Source organism: Rousettus aegyptiacus, unplaced genomic scaffold, assembly GCF_014176215.1.
Source record: "Rousettus aegyptiacus isolate mRouAeg1 unplaced genomic scaffold, mRouAeg1.p scaffold_m13_p_15, whole genome shotgun sequence".
NCBI classification, from domain to species: Eukaryota; Metazoa; Chordata; class Mammalia; order Chiroptera; family Pteropodidae; genus Rousettus; species Rousettus aegyptiacus.
In genome coordinates this window covers 30,382,667-30,404,337 of record NW_023416290.1, presented here as the reverse complement: position 1 = coordinate 30,404,337, position 21,671 = coordinate 30,382,667, and the positions used below count along the sequence as shown (strand labels likewise).

Below are 21,671 nucleotides of genomic sequence, written 5' to 3'. Positions count from 1 at the left end.
CAATTCTAGAGAGACCCTGGTGCTGCTGGTGCTTCCTCGTCGCGGGGTGGCCGCGCCCGCCTTCCCCTACCCAGAGCCCGGGGCCAGCTCTGCGCGTACCTCCCCGCAACCCCGCGCGCGTCCCGCAGGGGCGCTGCGTATTCCTGCCACACCGGCACACGGCGGCCCCTCTCCCCCACACCTCTAGCCTACACCACCAGGCCTCTCCTCCCACCCTCCGCTCCCCTCCCCTCCCAGCTAGGGGCGGGAGGGGGCGTGGCAGGGCCAGGGTTTGTGTGGCTGGGGCCCGGCTCCTTGCACTCCGAGTTAGCCAGAGGAGCCGGGCCCGGCCGCTGTCCAGCCGCTTCGTGCCCCTCGCGCCCTGCGCCGCCGCCTCTTGGGGAGACGTTGCCACTCGCTCGCCATGAATACTCCCGGGGTCCTGCTCTGGGCTGTCTTCCTTGTCAGTTTCATGTGGGATTTGCCCGGTTTCCAGCAGGCTTCCATCTCATCCTCCTTGTCCTCAGGGGAGCTGGGCTCCGCCAAGGGAATGCGAAGCCGCAAGGAGGGGAAGATGCCCCGGGCGCCGCAGGAGAGTGCCTCGGCCCGGGGGCCCCTGGAACGCCAAGAGTCACAGCCGCGGCCGCAGGATGAGTCCCGGCGGCGGCCACCGCAGCAGCCCCAGGCGCAGGAGCTTCTGGACAGGGCCCCGCGCGTGGTGCCCCACGAGTACATGCTGTCAATCTACAGGACTTACTCCATCGCCGAGAAGCTGGGCATCAATGCCAGCTTCTTCCAGTCTTCCAAGTCGGCTAATACGATCACTAGCTTTGTAGACAGGGGACTAGGTAAGTGGCAAAGAAGATGCCCGACTCCTTTCTCTCTGGAGCTCTGCAGCCTGGGCGCTGCTCCGGCTCTGGTAGAAGGTTGCATTTGTGAATTCCCTTCTCGCTCTGGACATCTTCTCCTTTCTTAACTTTTTTTGTTTTTTTGTTTTTTCCCCTCAAGCCCTAGTAAGTTTCAGGATGCGGCTGCAGATTTAATTACAGTTTGCAATACTCCCTCGCTTCCTTCTTTCCCTTCTTTCCTTTCTCTCTCCCTTGCGTCCTTCTTATGTTTTTCAGAAAGCTTCGTGGTGGCCGCTCCTCTGGTGGCTGGTGGAGGAAGCGTGGAGGACGGGAGGTGGCTGGCAAATGACCCGGGCTGGAGAAGGGTCGCGGCGGGGACTGACTGAATCCGTACCATGGGGTCCTGGGTGGTGCAGGGTGCGTGGTACAAGGCCTGAGCTGCCAGGGGGACCCGGCGGGCCCTGGGGCGTGAGCGAGCCTTGGAAAGCCCCGAGTCCTCTTCCGCTCCGGGAAAAGCCGGCAGAAGCGAGTCTGGAGGTCGCAGGAGGGAGTCCGCAATTAGCGTGTGGCAGTGCTCTGGCCCCGCGGCTGCAAGGGTTCTCCGCTTGTCTCTGTGCTGGTCGTGGGGATCGTTGTCGTCAATCCGGCGGGAGCCCAGCGCCCTCGGGTTGTTTTGCTCTTGATGCGCGCCGCAACCGAGTGGCGGAGGCAGCAACGGGCAGGTCCGGCCGGGGCCAGGGATAGGGCGGCTAAGTTTGGGAGTTTGTTGGTACACATGAATGCACGGGTGTGTTCATCCATCTTTCTCAGCCAGCTAGTGCTCCTCTCTCTATGCTACTAGCAGGGCGCCCGTCGCCGGTCTCCTCTGCGGACGCGGGTGCCTGGGTGGGTGTCTACGGAATCCCTGCACCCCCTCCTTGTTGCCTATGTAGCGCCGCAGCGCAGCGACTGCTTTGGAGATAACCTCGCGCTTTCTCCAGTCCCAGAAATTAGGGAGGGATCCACAGGCGCCGGAACTCGGCTCCTGAAGAGGAGAGACAATAACGTGGAAGGAGACAGGAAAGGAGGGAGAAAAAGAAAAGGAAGGGTAAAGGGAAAGAGGAGGACGAAAAGAAAGGAAGGAGGAGATAAGTGGGATTTAGGCAGTTATCTGCTCTGCCATCCTGCCCGGACTTAGCTCCGCGCGTTGACGGGTTCCCAGCCTTTCACTGCAGTCAGTAAAAGTTGGGGTCGCCCAGGAACCTGCGATCGCCGGGGTTCGGCTGAGAGGGCTGCTTCACTTGGGCTGCTTTTTGGGTACCCGCACGTCCTCGAAGCTTATCGGAGCAGGTTGATGGTTTGGGGCTTCCCGGGCTCCGGTCCCCAGCCTCTTCCTTTGCAGCCACCTTCTTTGCGGGCAAGGGTCTTGCCCTAGCCAGGTTCGCCGCTGCAGCCGAAGGTCAGCGAGGTTCATGAGCTGCTGAAAGGTCGGGGCGGCAAATTAACTCCGGGTATTTTATGGTAATTTTAGGATTACTACAGTCATCTTTCCAAATACACGTGGCTTCTTTATAGCGCTGGAACTGGGTCCCTGGCCTCCGTGCTGCCAGCGCAGCGCGCCAACTTCCCTCCACCTCCCCCATCTTTACCTCTGTCTCTCTCCCTCCTAATCTTCTGTTTATCGTCTGCCTTTTCTATCACCCTAGTCGAAGGAGGGACTAAGGACGCTTAGAGAAAATTGCTCAAGAAGCCTTTCCCCAAGGGAAGAAATCCCGGAGGTCCAGGCTGGAGGGTGGTTGAGCAAGCACTTTCTTTTCCCCGGAAGGGAAGTTTCAAGAATCTCTGCCCCTCCCCCAAGCAGGCACCCCTACTAGCTGGTTCTCTGCACCGAGTTTGGCACAGGACCAAGAGACCCTGCAGGCGGTTCAGGGGTGTCTACCGAAGCCTGCGGCATTCAAGCAAGTGTGGGGGAGTTTCTGGGGGCTTCAGGACCGGGGCAGGCACAGGCTGGTTTCACCCTTGCATGCCCCGCAGCCTCTCCCGGGGCACTATGCTGGGCGTCTCTGGGCGCCGGACGTAGGGAAGGGCCTGGCTGCGCGCCCAGGCTGGGGCGGGGGTGGGGGGGCTCTGTACCCGAGCCAAGGTCTCCAGGCTAGCCGGACCGAGATCCAGACGTCCGGTTTCAACTCCGGAATGCCGTCGAGAGCTGGAGCTGCACGCGGTCCCCAGCCGGTGACACGGCGTGAACACCTGGACCGCAGCATCAAAGAAGCGGTTTCCTCCACACCCTCACATTCCCAGAAAACGCGAAGAAAGGCAGTTTGTTGACTGAGAAGGCTGTGCGGCTAGTCGCACGCCGCGCGGGGGCGAAGGAGTGCGGAGCCGCGGGCTGGAGGGGGCGCACAGGAGAGGGGGAACCGTGCAGGCTACAGCCCCAGCTTGATAAAGGGAAAGCCTCACTTTCCCTCTCACTGATTTTGATTTGATGTGTCACCGGCGGTGACCTCGGGCTGGACCTTCCGGGGCTTGCTTAGCATCGGGCCCATGATTGGAGTGTTTCAACTCAGCGATCTAATTGAGGGTTCATGTCATAACACATCAAACGGTGTCTAGTCTCCCGTGATGGAAGGGACCCGCCAGCCGCGCATCCCCGGCTCCTGGCGAGGACTTCCGCCCCTCTCACGTGGGGACTCATAACCGCGCTAAACCCTCCAACATCCCCTCCCCCAACTAGTGGATGGTGGGGCTGGAAGGAAGGAGCAGCGGCCAGCCAAGAGCTGGGCCAGCCGCGTTAATTTGGCGCCTTGCCTCGGGGATATTTAAATCGCCATCGAATGTGGCAGGCTTGGTTGGTTTAGAGGAGCAGGGGTCCCTCGGGGAAAGGAGGCATGAACTACTTATTCACGTACAGTATTTGTAACAAGGTTTCCTCACCCAGGAAACTGCAACCCCAAAAGTTACACCTGAAACCTGCGATTAAGAGTGGGAGAGCGCGGAAAACCTCTGTCCAAAGTTAATGAAGAGCGCTTTAGGTCTCTTAACACAGCACGTTCTGTCCTCCTACCTCCCCACCACCACTGCCATAAGGAAAACCTATTGTAGGAGTTTTGTTTGTTTGTTTGTTTTTAAGGTTCCTCCTTTTAGTTTGCTCTCCAAACACTTAGGGGTATTTGAGCATTTACTTTGTACCAAGTGCTGTGCTAAAATCTGTTCCAAAAGTTATTTCCCTTAATTCTAACAACAATCCCTGGGGCAAGTGCTGTGTTCACTGTATTATAGGTGCATTAAGGAAGACAAAGAGGTTAACTAAGTTGCTCAAGGTCACACAGCTAGTGAGAGATTGAAGCTCATTTTTGGTTCTAGACCCTGCGTGCTTGCCTATGGCACCATATGAATAGGAAGTTCCTAAAGGATGGTGCCGAGAAGCAGAAGTAATACAATGGGCAGATTTCCTACGCCATCTAACATTCCTCTGCAGACACAGTAGTTGGAGTGGAACTTTGGATTTAAGGGTCTGACTGTGCAGTTCCTCTGTGCAGTTTCCTCTTTATATTCCTTGTAAAAGGTATGTTACCCCTGATCGTTTTAAATGTCTCCATATTGTGCTTTGAAATGATATGCGGTCCATAAAGATGAGAAAATTTGTGCCTGTGTGTGTCGGTGCAGTCCTAGGACCAGAATGGACCAGGTTAGATATAGGGAAATTACAGTTAGCCCAAGATACAACTCATTAAAAGACTGGACTCCATACCCCGGGGCCTGAGAAAGGCAGACAATTAGAATTTCTATGAATTCAACATGCTTGAGAGATAGAGGGGGAGGGAGAGAGAAACAAAACTCGAATATTCAGTTTATGAAGCAAGAAGTGCCACAAAGTTCCAACAAGAGGGACGAAAAACCTCCCAAAGATGAGGAAACCAAAATGAGTCTAAGAATATTGCTAGGAGTTGGGTTTCCAGATGATTTAGAAATAAAAATACTCTTTAAAAATATTTCTGGTGGTCGTCACGATATTGCTCTCAGAAAGAAGGCAGTAGGGAACAGATAAAAACCAAAATGAGATCGGAACATCCTTGAACCCTAGAAATGAATCTCAGGAGAGTTTGCAGCTGATTTTGTTTGTTGGCTTCTAGGTTTACCTTCTAGGTCATGATTATCAGGGGGCAGGGCAGGACGATGGTGCGGTAGCCCGCCTTTAAGGAGGGCATTCTAAGAGCCTCGTAGCCCCTCACCTCCGCTCCCCCCCCCGCTCCCCCCCCCACCTCACGATTGAAGTTTGTCTGGTATAGCATGTTTATGCAAAACAGAGAGTTTCTGGGTGGACCTGGGCGGCAGAGTGGTGTAATCAAAGCAGCAGCGCTTTTGCCCGGCCCCTGTTGTCGTTGGCAAACGGAAAATGAAATATAAGCAGGGAAGTATTTTAATGGGGACGGAGGGAATTCACAACTGTTAATTATTTGGTGACCTTGTATTCGATTTGTTTGAGTCCCTTATAAAAACACTAATGCAGACCAGACGGCCAAGTGAAGGAGCCGGCAGAAGGTTCCAATCTAGGCTTTATTTCCCCGGAAAGGGGGCAAACAGCCTTGGAAAAGGATTGCTGAGCATTCAAGTGTGTGCGTGTGAGGGCGAGCCCGCGTGTGCGCCGGTGCGGGGTTTGTGTCGCCCTGCAGGTTTAAGACCCTCCACCAGCCAGGTAAACTGGAAGGTCCTGGAAAAAGCCCGGAGGTAAGGGAAGGAAGCTTTAACCACAAGTTTGTTCTGCTCCTCTGGTTGGAGTGATTAAAACACTAAGGCCACAAACTAACCCTTTAGCCATTGGCTTGTAGTTAAAAATCAGTTGTCACCCCCATCCCTAAGGCCTTAAGGGTCGCCTTAGCAAGAAGCTAGGAACATCTAGTGTCTTCTGCAGCAAGAATGCAAGTTGCACCAAAATTCTGAGTGAGCTTCCTGGGCAGGGGAGGCTAATCTGAGAAGGACACCAATTGTCACCCCCCACGCCTCAGTCCCCACCTCCACGGGGTAGGTCCTCTGGCTCTGGAAGTTTGCGCTGTAGAGTTGATGGTGGGGGAGGGGATAGAAAAACGTGCTCAAACATCCTTGTCTCCGCACATTAGAAAAACAAACAAACAAAAAACCTAAGCCACGGCCCACGACAGACCTAGTGAATCCTTATCCTAGTAAACTGAATCAACACGGAGAAGGCTCCCCCTTCTGACCAGAGAGGACGAGTGTTGTCAGAATCCTCAGGGAACGTGGGAGTGTTGCATTGATGGAGACCCTCTACATCCCGTTGTTTTTTTCCCAGCTGGAGGGTTCTGGTGGCTGCACACCTCCTTGAAACTGGTGACGTATCCCTGGGGCAGCGTGGGGAATTGGACGGAGAGATGGTATAGCAAAAAAATAGGACAGAACTTCTGTTTCCCGTCAGGATTGCTGCATGCATCAAACGACCTCGAGTAAATCAATAATAATCCTGGGGGCTTTAGGTGAAGGGAAGGGCATTAGTTCTATAACCCCTTGCATATAGAATAACCCTACTCAAAGGATTTTCTTTGGACCCCGGGAGGAGGTCTAAGCCGAACGCACGAGGGGTGGAAAGAGGAAATGTGCACCCGCCGCGCCATTTCGTTGCTTGACATCTTCTGCCTCTCTGCCTTGCTTATTAAGCCCTGGCTGTTTATTTTTAAATTCAATGTCGGTTAAACGGTGTCTCCTGTTTACAGATATTAAATAGGTCCTCGTCGGCCTAATGGGTTCCAGGGCTGTTGTTCCCTTCCTTCCAAGACAGTCCATTAGCTCTGCTGAGTGCCAAGGGTTCGGTGCGCTTGGGTTGAGGGGCTCCAGACGCTTTAAGCAAGCTGGTTGGCTGCGGGAGTCACAAGCCAGAGTCCCCAGAACTGCGCGCGCTGCACAGCGAAGGGCGGGGGAGCCGAGGGGCGAGGCACAGTTTAGGGACCCGATAGTGGGTGTTCTGGAGAGAAGATGGGTTAGGTCTCTGGGCCAGGCTCGCGGTGTTTAGCTTCGGAAGCCAAGCAGCAAGCACTAAAGGGGTCAGCATTGAGTGTTGTCTTTCGGATTGAGGTGGTAGGTTACACGCCCCCCTCCGCCCCGCCCTCGCTCTCCATAAATAAGGTAGGAACCAAAGAGAATCCGTGCGACTGCCTTGCAAATCTGTTTTCCCTGCAAGTTGGTCCAGCCCCGACCCCAATTCCCAGCTGACTGCCGCTCCCACGCCCCGTGGGGACAATATTGAACGATGCTAGACCCTGGCCCATAGCTGCCACCACGAATCACATTTTACTATGGCTTGACTTTGGGAGTCAACCCAAGTGGAGCTGAGTGGGGCAAATTCTTCAGAAGCTACGCCAGGGCCTAGCACTTTAAAGAATACTGAGTTTTCTCCTGTGCAGGACCCTTGAACGAGGGTCCAGTATCCTAACCACAGCAATACGCCAATTTGAACTCCTCCCCCCCCCCCACCTGCAACCTCAGAACTGGTAAGAGAGGGGAAAGCACAGAAGGTGAGAAACTTTCCTTCTACTTTTGATCTTGAAGCTGTCAAGTCCAAAGGCCGGGTCATGCTCCGGCCCAGACCGCGGTTTCAGGTGTGCGAGTCTCTCCTCCCAAGTCCGCTCACCCCGTACTGTGGCTCTGCCTGGGAACCCCGGAAAGCCCTGCTGGTCGACAGTGCAGGGAGAGCGTACCCAGGCAAATCAACCCGTTCCGGGCCCTGCACGCGCTGGTCCAAACCAAGGGCAGCGACCTGCAGGCAACAGCAGACCTGAGGGTGTCCGGTCGCAGGCTGCTTTCGTGTAGCAGAAGGGTGGGGAGCGTAGCAGAAAGGTGGGGAGCCGTGGGTCTAGCGTGTGGTGACCGTACCGAACATCTGTTTGGGATTTATCTAAAATGATGTTAAATTAAGACTTAGGTTGCTATGGTCGGAAGCCTAGGGTGGGACCACGATGAAAAGAGGCGTCTTATGAAGTGTCCTTGATTTCAGCTTGGCATCTCAGGCTCTTGGGACCCCTCTCAGGACCACGCGACCACGATGATTTTTACCAAGTTCATGTAAATTACTTTATTATGAATGAATCCATTTTTTCTAGGGAGACAAAGGAGTCTCCTTGAAGCACTTCGGACTCCTGCTGGAGGTGCCCAGGGCTTAGGACAGAGGGCTGGTCTGAGTTTCCCCCAGACAGTGACCTTACTGCTGTTGGAGGCTGAGACTCTGAGGGAGCGCAGAGTTCTGTTTTTGGTTGCGTGGAAGTCAAGGTTATCTTTTCCTCTCCCTCCCAACGTCATTCATTTGCCTCGCGCTGAGCCAGAGCTTGCTGGGCTAACAGTGAGATTTTTCTGCGGGATCTGGGTAGGCATCCAGACCCACTTAATCCTGTGGGTTCATAAGGCCCAGGCTCGTGGCAGGGAGGAGGACATAAGTTTGCGATGTTTGCAGAGAGGGTGGAAAAACCTCTTGGAGACTCTGTGGAAGACTCTCTTGGGTCTCTCTGGTCGTTGAAAGGAGGAAAGAAGATGAAAAATGCAGGGCAAGCTCTTGGAGAAGACACTGGGGAAGCTAGGAGATCCAGAAAGGAGCTGGGCTATTAAGAGTGGTGAAGAGGAATCTCATGCCCAGACAGACCGATCACAGCAACTTCGCCAGTGACTCGCGGGTGGCCGGGTCGTCCTGCAGCCCAAGGGGTCATTCATTGCTATAAACCCCTCTCCCCTCTAAAACATCCCTCGCCCTTTGCCAAGGGGAGAAGATCAGGAGCACTGCCCCACCCCCACCCCAGAACTGGCTCTGTCGACAGATCATCCCTCACAAAAAGGCACCAAAGCGGGCGAGGGGCAAGAAGACTAACCGCCAGGTGTCTCAGGGCTGCGGCCATCCAGCCAGGGAGCCAAGTGGGTTAGCATATGGACTATTAGCATATGGGCTAGCGCTGGCCCTGATCCCATGGAGGAGAGAACCTACAAGGAGGGCCCTCTCCTCGATGAGATTCAGCTGGAGGGCCTCTGTTCACCTGACATGGTGGGAGGGATCGCAGTGGTGGGTACAGCATTGGGGATTGAGAAGGTTAAAGGTAATGCCGGAATACTCGGCTTCTATGGGCCTTGCCCTTCTCTGGAACTTAGATGAGCAGGAACTGGAAGTCTCTGCTTCTCTTTCTGTCCCTTCTGTCCAGCACCTTTCCTCCACTCGGGAAGTCCTCCAGAGAGAACTGAACTGCACCTCCTCAAAGAAGGCTAAGAGAAGACCAGGTGCATTTTCTCTTACCTGGATGCAGGTAGTTGTAATAATACTGGCTGCATTCATTGGGTGCTCTGTGTATTATACACTGCTCTTGGTGCCTTGCATCTGACCTTTACAATGACTCTACAGAATAGGGTGGTTCTCCTATTTTACAGATGAGGCATATGAGACTAGGAGACATGGCTCAGTTTATCCAAGGTCACACAGCCACTAAGTCATAGGTCAGGGTTCAAATCTGTATTTCCTAGACTCTCGATTTCTGTGCTCATGCCACAGTTGTCAGTAGTAACTAACATTTATACACGTTGTCAGACATCTTTCCTACTCCTTATCTTATTTGCCTCTCTCAGTGACTGTGAGCTGGTGTTATTATCCTCATTTTGTAGATGAGAAAATTAGGTTTCTTTATAAGTTCTCTTTCAAAATCCCAATTGTGATTTTGTCACCTTTTCAGTTCTGCTAATTAGAGAGTGAGTGACTCTTAGAGACCAGGGATCGATCGATTCCGCCCTACAGCAGGAAAGAGCTGGAGCTCTCTCAGGGATTCTACCCAGCATAGAGATCAAGATCTGGGTGTCCAGGGCAGTAGTACAGATACTGGAGCTGGACCTCTTACTACATTGAGCAAGTTACTTTTAAACTCTGTTTTAGTTTTCTGATCCATAGCATGAGCATAATGGTGATATCTTTTTTCCCCATGGGTGGTTTTGAAGCTTAAACAAGTTATTATAATTTAAGAATTTAGATTATGTTCAGCACATAGTAAGTGCTACACCAGTGTGTGCTATTATGATTATTTTGCTGGGTGTTCAAGTAAAAGCACTCTGGAAAGGCTGAATTGTATGGACTGCTACCTGAATCCCAGCCTCCGTGAGGATGCTTAGCAAGCTCAGCAGTTTGCGAGGCTCTGACCTCAGCAGAGGCTGGACTCAGGACAAGAGTGCAGAGGGATGCCTGGAAGATAACCGTGTCCCAGGAGAAGGTAATCCTTGGAGTACAAATTACCTGGAGGCCTCATTATACAGGACATGATGGAAAAGGAAGCTTGTTGGAGGAAGAGGGCTGGTGGCTCTTTCTGGGGGAAATCCAGCCCACCTTGTGTTGATGGCATTGATGATGAATTTGTGTCTCATTTCCTCCCTTCATCTTTGCTCCATGGCCCTATCGAAACCCTGGTAGAAGGGCGTGGCCTCATGATTGAAGGCAGGGGTTAGAACTAAGACTTCAGATCCTGTCCCTTACCAGCTTTAAGATAGTGGACAAGTTAAGACACCTCCTGGAGCCCCAGGACGGTCGAGGTGAGGATTCAGTGGCAGAGGCCATCAAAGCCCTGAGCACGTGCCTGGCACAAAGGCAGTGCCCCATAAGCTTCATTGCTGATACTGGCTCAGAAATGAGGGGTGCGAGAAAAACATTAGCTGTAAAGATCTGCGGAGTTCCCTTTGTAAAGATGGTGATTATTCCGCTCCCCCTACCTCCACCTGGGGGAATTGGGATGGGAAAGCCCGCTGTCATCTCGGCTTTCTGAGCTGCAGGGTCTGTGCCTTGAGAGGACATGGGCGGGACTCCTGGCGGGACGGCTGGAGGAGTTAGGCAGGGCCGACTAGACTCCTGGACAGTAGCGGTCCAGGGTCACCGCGAGCTAGACTCGCGGGGAGGAGCATCGGCGAGCGTAAAGTCTCTGGCGCAAAGGGCCATGGAGGTCGGGTGAGCGGGAGTCGCGGGCACAGCCTTGGACCGGAGAGCGACAGAATATCCAACTAAGACTCTCAAGAGGGACCTCAATCTGCGCACACAACTCAGAGACGTCTTGGAAAAAAATGTAGTGCCGACCGACCCTTCCTGCCCCAGACCAAACGAAGTGGCAGGTTTTCGGAACCCCTCTGCATGGTGGTCCAAGGAAGCCGCTGGCAGCAGGAGAAGTCCAGGTGGGCGAGCAAGACGCATTTCCTGCCGCAGTGTATTCTTTCCTTAGGCCGCCATTCTGGGTCTCAGGTTCCCTGGGGTCCTTTGATGCTATGGACATTCTTTCCTTTCCCACCTGGTGTTTGCTTCTCTAGTTTCCTCCAGCCACGACTGTGACCCCGCACAAATGCTTTTACCTTTTTTAGCCACTTTCCTCACTTAAAATGGGCGTGATAGCCTTATCTTGCAAATGATTAGCTCTTTTTCTTGTTTATTTGCTTTCTTTTTTACTTTTAAAAATTAATCCCACACCAGATATGCATGTTTTAGGTGTCCTTGGCCTTTACCAACTTGCTCTTAACTCAAAATAGGCTGATCTATTTATGAAGAATTTTCTTCAAATATACAGGTGGTTTGCTTTTCCTTTTCTTCTCCCCTCCTTCCTCTACCACCCACCAGGGGAAGTTAATAAGCACAAATCCAACGATTGTAACTTGACAGGTGTACATGTCCAATACTCAACAAATACTGAATTACCTGGGGTGTGAGCCAAGCTGTAACAAACCAGGTTGGTACAAATTAAAAGCAAAAATAAAGACAAAAAATTCCATGGTGTATCACTGATCAATTTCATTTAAAGGCTTAAAGCATAGGATTCACTTTTTGGATATAAGAAAACGTCACAGATTCTGAAATGAAAAGTGCAATGTTTCTAGTTGAGGGCATAGGAGAAAAGGTCATTTGATGACATTGGCCCTCATTTATACAGAACTTAATGGGAGAGGAGGCTTGTGTAAAGGAGTGTGAATGGCCAGCTTCCTACCCACAGGTGGCCATGGCAGCAGGACCAGGCCTTGTGAAGGTGGGTTAGCAAGCACAGTGTCTACAGGGTTGCAGTGGACTGTAGCATGTGCACTCCCCAGGTCAGATGCCCCCTCTGGACTATTTCTTGCTTTGTGGCTCCAGAACAGGTCCAGACAGGTAGGGAATGTGGTCTGCAGGGGAGCTGCACAGAGCAGCCACCTTCTTGGACCCTCTGTTTAGGAGTTATAGTTTCTGGAGATCCACAGAAAGAGCACGTCACTGAAAGAGTAAAAATATATGAGGGTGGCTGGCGGGGAGGGAGTCAGGAAGAGGCTGGGACAAGAAGGTGATTTGGTTCTGTGAGTACTGCTTTTGACCCTTCCCTGGGCCCTGTGCTTTGGAGGGCTCAGATTTGTCAGTCTTCAGTGTTGCCCTCCCCCAAATGTTGGGGAATCTGAAGAGCCAAGTTTAGTTTAGTTGTTCTTAATGTGGGTTCTCTGAATCAGCATCACTTGGGAACTTACTAGAAATGCAAATTTTGGGCCTCACCACAAACCTCTGGGGCCTAAGAGAGTTTATATTTCTAACAAGTTCCAGTATAATGCTGAGGGTGAAGATGGAAGAACCCCTGCAGGTTTAGTGATTTTTGGGAGCTACTACTCTATTGTGGTACCTGAGTCACAGAGTTATTACCCAAATAGTTTCGAATCCATATCCAGGGCCTGGGAAGCTTTTCCATTGGGTCTGTCCTACTAAGAATGTTTCACAACACCAATACATGCACCTGGGAGCTTGAACTTGTGGGCCAGGGTGTCCACATGCATGCAGGTGAAGCCTATCAAACCATGGGATGGAGCTGGTATGAGAAGAGAAAGAGCAGAGTATAGGAAGAAGCCCCCATTTGCACTCTTTCCTGAGCCCCAGAAAGAATGAGTGTCTAAGCCTGCAGAATAAGTAGAGCCCTTTCACTACAGATACTCTCCTTTGTTCTTGACTACTCCTAAATATTTAGAGAGATGTGACTTAGTTGTGCAGAGTAGCAATTGATTAGCCCACACTTAAAAAAAAATGCAAACAAAAGCAGACTGATTCTCCATATTGCATGAGAGAGAAATAAATAAATCTTTATCCTTTACACATGCCTAATGTTCTCCAGCCAGTAACAAACTATTTCAAGAATTAGGTAAGCAGAGATGGAAATGATTTCCTAAAGGACCCCAGGTTTTATTCCTAACAGGCCCTGCAAATATGGTTTGGACTGTATCACACGTCCCTTATATCCCAGCCACTACAGGTTGCTTTTAGATTCCAGTACTTGGACTATAATCTGGGAGGCAATGGGGTTTGGGAGCTAAATGTTTCTACTCTGGAATTAAATAGACCTAAGTTTAGATTTCAACCTCACCGTTTACTTGCAGTCAGACTTTGGTAATAACCTTAACTTTTCTAAGCCTTGATTTTCCCAACTGTAAAATGGGAATAATAGGAGTACCTACCTTACAGAACTGTTCTCTGCTTGTGGATAAAGTAAGGATGAAAAATATGTCAGCCATCACAATATTCAGCTAGTGCAGCAAGTACCTTAGGTTTGTCCCTCTCATCACATCCTTGGTTTAGGGAGAAATATGAGAGGCAAGAAAGTGAAGCCTAAGGCCATAGGTCCAGGGATTTGGGTGGTGGCCGAGGATTGTCAGACATAGGTTTCTTTAAAGGAGGAGACGAAAGTGTGCTGAATTTCCACTGATTTCAAAGTGACCCTTGTCAGTTTGAAGGTCTTGGCTTCCATAAATCAACTGCCTCCAGCAGCTTTTCCCTTTTCACCTCTCTAACCCTTCCCAGAACTCCCTCTCAGGTTGGGACTTGTGTAGTTACAGTGAGACGGCTGGCCCTGAGTAGATCTGGGTGTGGCTGAGGCTCCAGATCCAGTGCCCTGGGGCTACATCTGGATAGGCAGTGAGGGTCGACCCAGGACCCAGTGACTTTTTTACTGTTGAAATCGGCCCAAACTTTACTAGCTTCTGGGGAAAGCTGAGGGCTTTGGGGATTTTTGTATTTTCTGGATTGTAAATATTTTATGAGAAGGCAGCCCAGAAAAATCTGGTTAGCTTTCTGCCTTATACATTGATGTGGTGTTGGCCTCATACACAAATGTGCCAAAAAAATAAATAAATAATAAGTCGTTTTGTCTTCTTCCAAAGAATTCACCTTTGATTTTAAAAGCCTGTTACTCCCCATACCCTCCACATGCCCCACATTTCTATTTCTCACCTATAACCAAAATATTTATCCTCAAGAATAGTTGCAAAACGAGATTTCAGGTAGTGTGGTTGGAGGAGGGGAGAATGTCACTGTGTGTGAGTCTGTGGTTAAGGTTTTGTCCTTCTAGAAGTGTCTCTTTCTCATTGACTGCAGGATCTTCTTTTGTTTGTTATTAAATGGTGAATTTGAAAAGAAGGAAATCACGTAACTCATCATTCTGTCAGCATTGTGTTGAGCCAAATGCTTCAGCAAAATTATCTGATGGGCAGCAACTTCCCCTCAGTGCAATGGGTCAAAACTAGGACTGCATCTTTACATAATCTAGGAGCTTAAAAAAACAAAAACAAAAACAAAAAAACTAACAAAACCCCAACAAAACCCCACTACTCAGGCCCTTTCTACAGATAGTCATATGGCTGAAGTAAGTCGGGCAGCTGATAATTTTTGTTTTCTAGATGATTATAACGGGCAGCCAGATTGAAGATGGCTGTTCTAAAAGTTTCTCATTTATTGACTAGGGTGTACTCTAGGTCAGGCACACTCTAGACATTGTGATGAGTAAGATGGACTTGACCTGGTCCTAGTTCTTATGGGCTGGTGGAGGCAGGCAGAGTATTGCTGAGGAAAACAGACCACCGAGGAGACAAATAAAAACAAAGTCATTATAGATAGTGCTGAATGCCAGGAAGATAATAAAATGGGTCCTGTGATAGTGACCAAGGGAAGCTACTTTAGATCCGTGTGGTTGGTAGAGAGACGTCTTTCAGAGGAGGTGATATTTGAACCCAGCTGTGACTGAGCTGTGACTGATGAGACGAGCCAGCCGAGAGGAGGTATGGGGGAAGTGCATCCCAGGCTCAAAACCACAAAGGGCGCATTAGTGGTTACTTGCAGGCTCTTGGGGGAAAACCCGGAGGCCACCACCGCGACTGCCTCTCCAGCAGCCACCGACTTCCGCCCTGGGAGTCCCAGGCTGCTGACGGGGAGGAGGGAGCCCGCCCGGGTGCGCCTCCCCTCGCAGCGCATCGGCCGGGCGGGAAGCCAGGGTGGTCAGGCCCCGGGCTGGCTCAGCTGGACTCCCGGCCGGCCTGCCCGGCTCCCCGCCCTTTTCCTCCCGGGGGCAGCTGCAGAGCAAGGGGCAAGTGAAACTGACTGTAATTATTTTTTATCTCGCAGACGATCTCTCGCACACTGCTCTCCGGAGACAGAAGTATTTGTTTGATGTGTCCACGCTTTCAGACAAAGAAGAGCTGGTGGGCGCGGAGCTGCGGCTCTTTCGCCAGGCGCCCGAAGCGTCCTGGGGGCCGCCCTCCGGCCCGCTCCATGTGCAGCTCTTCCCCTGCCTGTCGTCTCTGCAGCTGGACTCGCGGACCCTGGACCCACAGGGGGGACCCCGTTCCGGCTGGGAAGTCTTCGACGTGTGGCAGGGCCTGCGCCACCCGCCCTGGAAGCAGCTGTGTTTGGAGCTGCGGGCCGCATGGGGCGAGCCCGACGTCGTGGAGGCCGAGGCCGGAAACCTGGGGTCCCAGCAGCCGCCGCCCCCGGACCTGCGGAGTCTGGGCTTCGGCCGGAGGGTGCGGCCCCTCCAGGAGCGCGCCCTGCTCGTGGTGTTCACCAGATCCCAGCGCAAGAACCTGTTCGCTGAAGTGCGCGAACAGCTGGGTGCGGCGGAGGCTGTGGGCCTGGGCGCGGGCGCCGAGGGGTCGTGGCCGCAGCCGTCCGGCGCCCCCGACGCCGGGGCCTGGCTGCCTCCACTCGGCCGCCGGCGGCGGCGCACGGCTTTCGCCAGCCGCCACGGTAAGCGGCACGGCAAGAAGTCGAGGCTGCGCTGCAGCAAGAAGCCCCTGCACGTGAACTTTAAGGAGCTGGGCTGGGACGACTGGATTATCGCGCCCCTGGAGTACGAGGCCTACCACTGCGAAGGCGTGTGCGACTTCCCGCTGCGCTCGCACCTGGAGCCCACCAACCACGCCATCATCCAGACGCTGATGAACTCCATGGATCCCGGCTCCACCCCGCCCAGCTGCTGCGTGCCCACCAAATTGACTCCCATTAGCATCCTATACATCGACGCGGGCAATAACGTGGTCTACAAGCAGTACGAGGACATGGTGGTGGAGTCATGCGGCTGCAGGTAGCGGCGCCTTTCCCGCCACCTTGGCCCGTGATCGTAGGGGAGGCCTGACTTCAGAGAAGCGGAGGAGGAGCCGGCCTAGGAGGCAGAGGGTGGGGAGATAGCCTGGGCGTGAAGCCCAGCGGGAAGGGAGAGATCTCAGCCTTCCCAGAACTTTCCACCTGCCAGTCCAAAGGAAGATACGGATTTTCACACCTTGTGTGGCCGCCCTGGTAAAACAAACCTAGAAAGATTTCTTTAATTTTTATCTTTATTGTTGTGGCTTTGGAATTCCTTGTGTGTCCCACAGGTTTTGATAGGAGGTGGGGGGAAGAGAGACACATATCTGTTTCTCAACTGCTCCATGGAATGAAAAAATGATAGTTTTAAAAGAGAAACAGTATGCGAGGAAGAGTCACCTTTGACCACCTCTTGGTCTGATTGTTTTCTACCTGTGTAAAGGAGGCGGGGTTTTCTGGCCAGGTCATATCCCATGCCTTGTAACCTCCCAATCAGAAAGCCTTAAAATAGAGAATTGGCACCAGGGGAATAAGAAAGCCAAGAAAGGCCTTTCCTTTAGAAGATAATTGAGAGACATTGGCCCAAGGCCTTTTTAATTTGCTTGTATACCTGGCTCCTCCCTGGCCTCTCACAATATGGGGAACTGGTAACCTGCATCTCACTCCAGGGGGCTCAGGTCGCTGCTTTTACAGTTTTTTCTGGTGGTATGGATGGAATGACAAGAATGAGTCCAAATGGAACCCCTTGAAGTATAATGAGAAACCACAAGGCCTGCCTCTGATGCCTGATACCAAGGTGTATTACCCCTGGTTGGAAGTAACCCAGGAAAACCCCTTCCTGATATCAGTTTCTAATTGATTTCTTTGAACAGAATTTGCCAAATTCAGACATCTCCATTTAAGGGGAAGGCAATTTCCTAGTTAAACAAAAAAATGAGTAAGGGTGGGAACTCTTAACTAAGGTAAGAGGTGCAGAGGGAAAAATGACCCTGAAGTAGAAGGGTAATAGTGAGAAGGGGCAGGCCAGGAGCAGGGAAGAGAAGGATGTAAGGGGACACAAGTCCCTGTCTCCAAAGTTTCTTTAAACTCTGTGTTCCCTCCCCTCTCTCTGACATTCCTGAAAGATTACCAGCCAGCAATAGCCCCTGGCTCCCCCAAAAGAATCGTTTCAGATTGTAATTACCCGTTAGGTAATGTTTTTAAAACTTAGTAATGAGAAACTGTGAAAAGAGCAAAGTGTTACATTGAGCTTGGGATGGGAGGTGGGGATGGGGCAGTGAGGGAGGAAGCAGGGGTGGAATTCATCTTCCAGAAGGAAGTGGAGAGCACAGCACAATTGAAATATCCATTTCCAGATTGTCAAAAACATGAACTTTTCTCCAGCCTGCATCAGTATTATTTTCAAACATTGTCCATAAGTAGGCCTTTTGAAGAGTTTTCTTCCTTCTCATGACCATGCAGTGGTTCAAACAAGGTAACTTATGCCATTAAAAAAAAGTTTTTGTTTTTCCTAAGTGGTTTTGCTCTCTCTTGATCTCAACCTGTTGCTTGTTTGGTTCAGAGAACTACAATTTGTCAAAGAAAGGACGAGAATGATAATAAATGCTGATATAAAATGCTAAGTAAAAAAAAAAAAAAAGACTTGGCCAGGAGAAATAATTTAAAATGCACATTTGCTTTGGATGCACTGTTTTTCTGTTAAGGCTGTATATATTTGTTTATTTAAGGTGACTGAAAGTGCAAGGAGGAAACGGACAGCATGAAATTCATCTTAATGTACAAAACATTATATGCACTCAAATGATATAATTTCTAATATTTTTAAAGTTTATATTTGAGTTGTACAAAATTAAGCATTAATCGGATATTTCATTCTTTCTTAATGTTATCATTTTCTTAAATATTATTACAAAATTTTAAGTCTGTCTAATGGAGAGTTTTTTTTTAATTGTCTACCTCACTATAATATAAGTATTTACAATATTAAAATTACCAGAGAAATCAATTAATATTCAAAACAGTCTTTACAGTATACTTTTCCATGATGACACTCAATCTAATACTGTATTATTAAACTCATTTCCCTCCCCCCCACCCCTTAATAACTCATCTTGGTTTATATGGATCTATTTAGAAAAATTATTTTCTCAAGGAATTATTGTCAGTGCTATTTTGTTCCTCTGTGGGACTGAATGTCCAAAAAGACACCGATTGTTTTAAAAGCCATAATTTAGAGCATTGCATTTTCCTTCATAACTCTTCCGTAACTCTCTTTTCATGAACTTTTCATTCACTAGATTAAAGTCAAATCCCTGTCAGCTATTAGAATAGTGTTCATAGGCCTGTACTTCATTTCAGCAACTCAAGAGCCCAAGTATGTATTGGATTATTTCTTTATTTCTTTAATGTTGAAAAAAGAAAGCAGTAAATTACCTAAGCTAACCACCATGTCAGTAATTACTATTTACATTTATGGCTTACTGGAAGCAGAATATATGAAATGTTTTTCTGTTTGTTCACTTGCTATAAATCAGGGAACCCATGTACAGGTGTAATTCCGAGTGCTCATTGCATGTCAGGAATGATGTACATGTACTATCTCATTTAGGCCCCTTAGAAACTCCGTGAGGTAGATATTATAATTTTCATTTTACCCATGGGGAAATAAGTGTGGAGTTCAAGTGGCAGGCCCATGGTTACTAGCCAGGGAGTAGTAGTTAAGATTTAAACGTAGTTCTTTCAGACTCTAGATCTGAAGGAGTTAACCACTATACATTTCTGCCCCCAGATCACCTACCTGCTCTCTTATTGGTCACTAAATGTCAGTGTGGGAAATTTGCAATTAGCTACAGTGATGGGGGACAGCCAGCTAGTGGAAGAGGGGCTGCTACAGTGGCACCAGCACTGCCTGCGGTTTTGAAATATGTGAATGTGACTGCTGGACTACTTACTGGAAGCTGAAAATGGGTAAAGATTGCAAAACTCAGTGAGTTCTTAGCTTTGGGCTTGCTTGAGAAACCCATAGTTCTACAGAAGGTCATTCATGAGCTTCTGTAGATTCTCTACAGTTTTCTAAAACTGTTTTGGGTGTAGTTTTTGGGTGTTGATTATCAAAATAATGGTCAATTTACAAATAGTCCATGTTTTAATAGACTAGTTTTAAGTGTGCTGTTAAAACTGAGAAACATTTTCCTATGGAAATGATGTTTATTTGAGTTTTCAGTTCCTTTTGCAAAAGCTTTATTTACCCAAATAGAACTTTTTATCAAAGCAATTCTGACTTCTGGATTTTGGGAACAGATAATCACTGAGAAAGCCAAAAAAAATTAAAAAAAAAAGGGGGGGGGGCTCTTTCCTGGGTGTAGGCTGGTTTTGAAATAGTTGAGAATTCTTTGCATTTTTCCACCACTCTTTCTATACTGCTCACCTAATTCCCCCAACTATCCTTAGGACTCCCAGTTCTGCACCTTAATATGTCTTAATATGTTCCTAATCTAGAGGTTTCCCTTTTCTGCACAAATATTTCCACCTCTAAAATTATATTTCTCCCCTCCATCATAAAATTTATTCTTTAACTCATATGTTAGGAGAAATATAATTTGACCGAATTACATTAAGATGTAAATATCTCCTGTCTCCTCAACCTTGGAGACATTGCATATCAAGAAGAATATCTTGGTTAGTGCACATTTCTTGTAAGTGATATGAAAAAAGTCAGACAATATAGAAGATTCACCACTCAAATTACACACGATTTTGAGAGTTGTATGTGGGCTAGGCACTGATGATAAAAGGTGAATGAAGTCACGACAATGTGAATTTTTGGGCGTTCCTTGGGGGACATTTTGTGTGATGGAAGAGACTGCTAACTTGTTTTAACATTAATATCCAATATATTAAAGCAAAAGATTTAATAACTTAGTTTTTTTCTAAAGCCTTAGGTTTAATGATTTAGGCCCCATAAAGATATTTTTTGCCCTTATTTTGTTCATTGCTATATTCCTAGCATCCAGAATAGTGACTAACACAGCAGACATTCAATAAATAAATTCACAAATATTATTTTACTTATTAATCTAGTAATTTTAACAAGCACTTTCAAGGGACGCTTCGATTTATGTGTCTTCAATTCAAGTTGAATAGCCCAACTTCCCTGAATCAACCAACTCTGTTTACAAACCTAGTTAATAAACTTCCTTTAAATGTGTACATTGCTTTTATTAATTTAAAGCCCTTCAAATTTTTCTAGCAGGGGACACCTTCTGATATACTTAAACCACTCCAAGTAGAACTAATAAATTACATTTCTAAATATGATTATGCTTAAGTTCTATTAAGTATTCCAATACTGTTTATACTTTTGACTTAAGATCAGGAATCTAAAATTAATTTCTCACTTATTTAAATTGATTCCAGAAGGCTAACCTTTTATGTACCTTAATAAACTACATTTTCTTTAAACTTGCAAACAATTTAAGTACCAAAAATGTACAGATTATCTCAATGATTAAAAAAACTATTTTTGAACATGATACAAAAGTATTAACCATTTAGATTTGATTTACTTAGTTTTTGTACTCTATTCCACGATTTCTTTGGGTTAAAAACACAAATCCACTACTGAAAAATTAGTGTCACTGGAAAGGTAGGGAGAGCATTTCAACAGACTATGGCTGCAAATCTACCAGAGGCTTTGGTCCAGAAAGGAGGTGAACTCTCTCTGGAGTATTGACCAACATTCCAACTACCCTTAACAGTCACTTAACAACAGGAATCCATATCTTTTATGAGTTGGTTCAAGATAGACCATTAACCAATTTTTCCGTTTGATTTAAATAAATTGAATTCCACACGCCCCATTCAAATTGTAGCTAACCTTCACTGAATAATTAGATTTCACATTTATTTAATGATCTTAAGACATTTTTTTCTTTTCACCATTGGCTTTAAAATTACTGCCACTTTATTGGATTGTTCTGCCCCTATATAATTCTTCCACAACTTCTTCCGACTTGATCGTTAAAGTCTGATAATCAGAATTCTGTATTTTTTTCTATATTATTTTTGTCTGAAAAAGCTGTAATTCTTACCGATATTTCAATGACATCTAATGGAAACTGCACATACCCTGTTCCTTGTCCAGTTCTACGGTCACAATACTAAAGTTGTGTTAATGAAAACACAGTCCCTATGCTTTAGGTGTTCACAGGAATATTATTATAATTATTATTATCATCATCATTGTCATTTAGTAGTAGTAGTAGTTGTAGTAGTAGTAGTAGTACCAGTACCTTGTTAGGTAATCATTACAAAAACTCTTTAAGTATTATTACTCTGCTTTACAGATGAGGACACTGAGGCTTTGAGAGGTTTGCCCTCTTACTGGGGAGGAGCTAGTGCACAATCTAATCTGCTCAGTCATCTGTCAGTTATTTAGTAAATTCCCACAATCTAGCAGGCACTGTTTGAGACTCTGGGAAAATTTACAAATAGAAATAGAGATAAAA

The 21,671-nt window shown here is 48.3% G+C and overlaps 1 protein-coding gene across 1 annotated transcript; it reads left to right on the top strand.

Annotated features, from left to right (window-relative positions):
• The first annotated feature begins 358 nt into the window (after nt 1–358).
• Nucleotides 359–18,084, top strand: GDF6 (growth differentiation factor 6). The gene is made up of 2 exons (XM_016125455.2): nt 359–827; nt 15,208–18,084. Exons 1-2 carry the CDS (start codon nt 404–406, stop codon nt 16,167–16,169), a joined length of 1,386 nt encoding a protein of 461 aa, XP_015980941.2. The 5' UTR covers nt 359–403; the 3' UTR covers nt 16,170–18,084.
• Nucleotides 18,085–21,671: the final 3,587 nt, after the last annotated feature.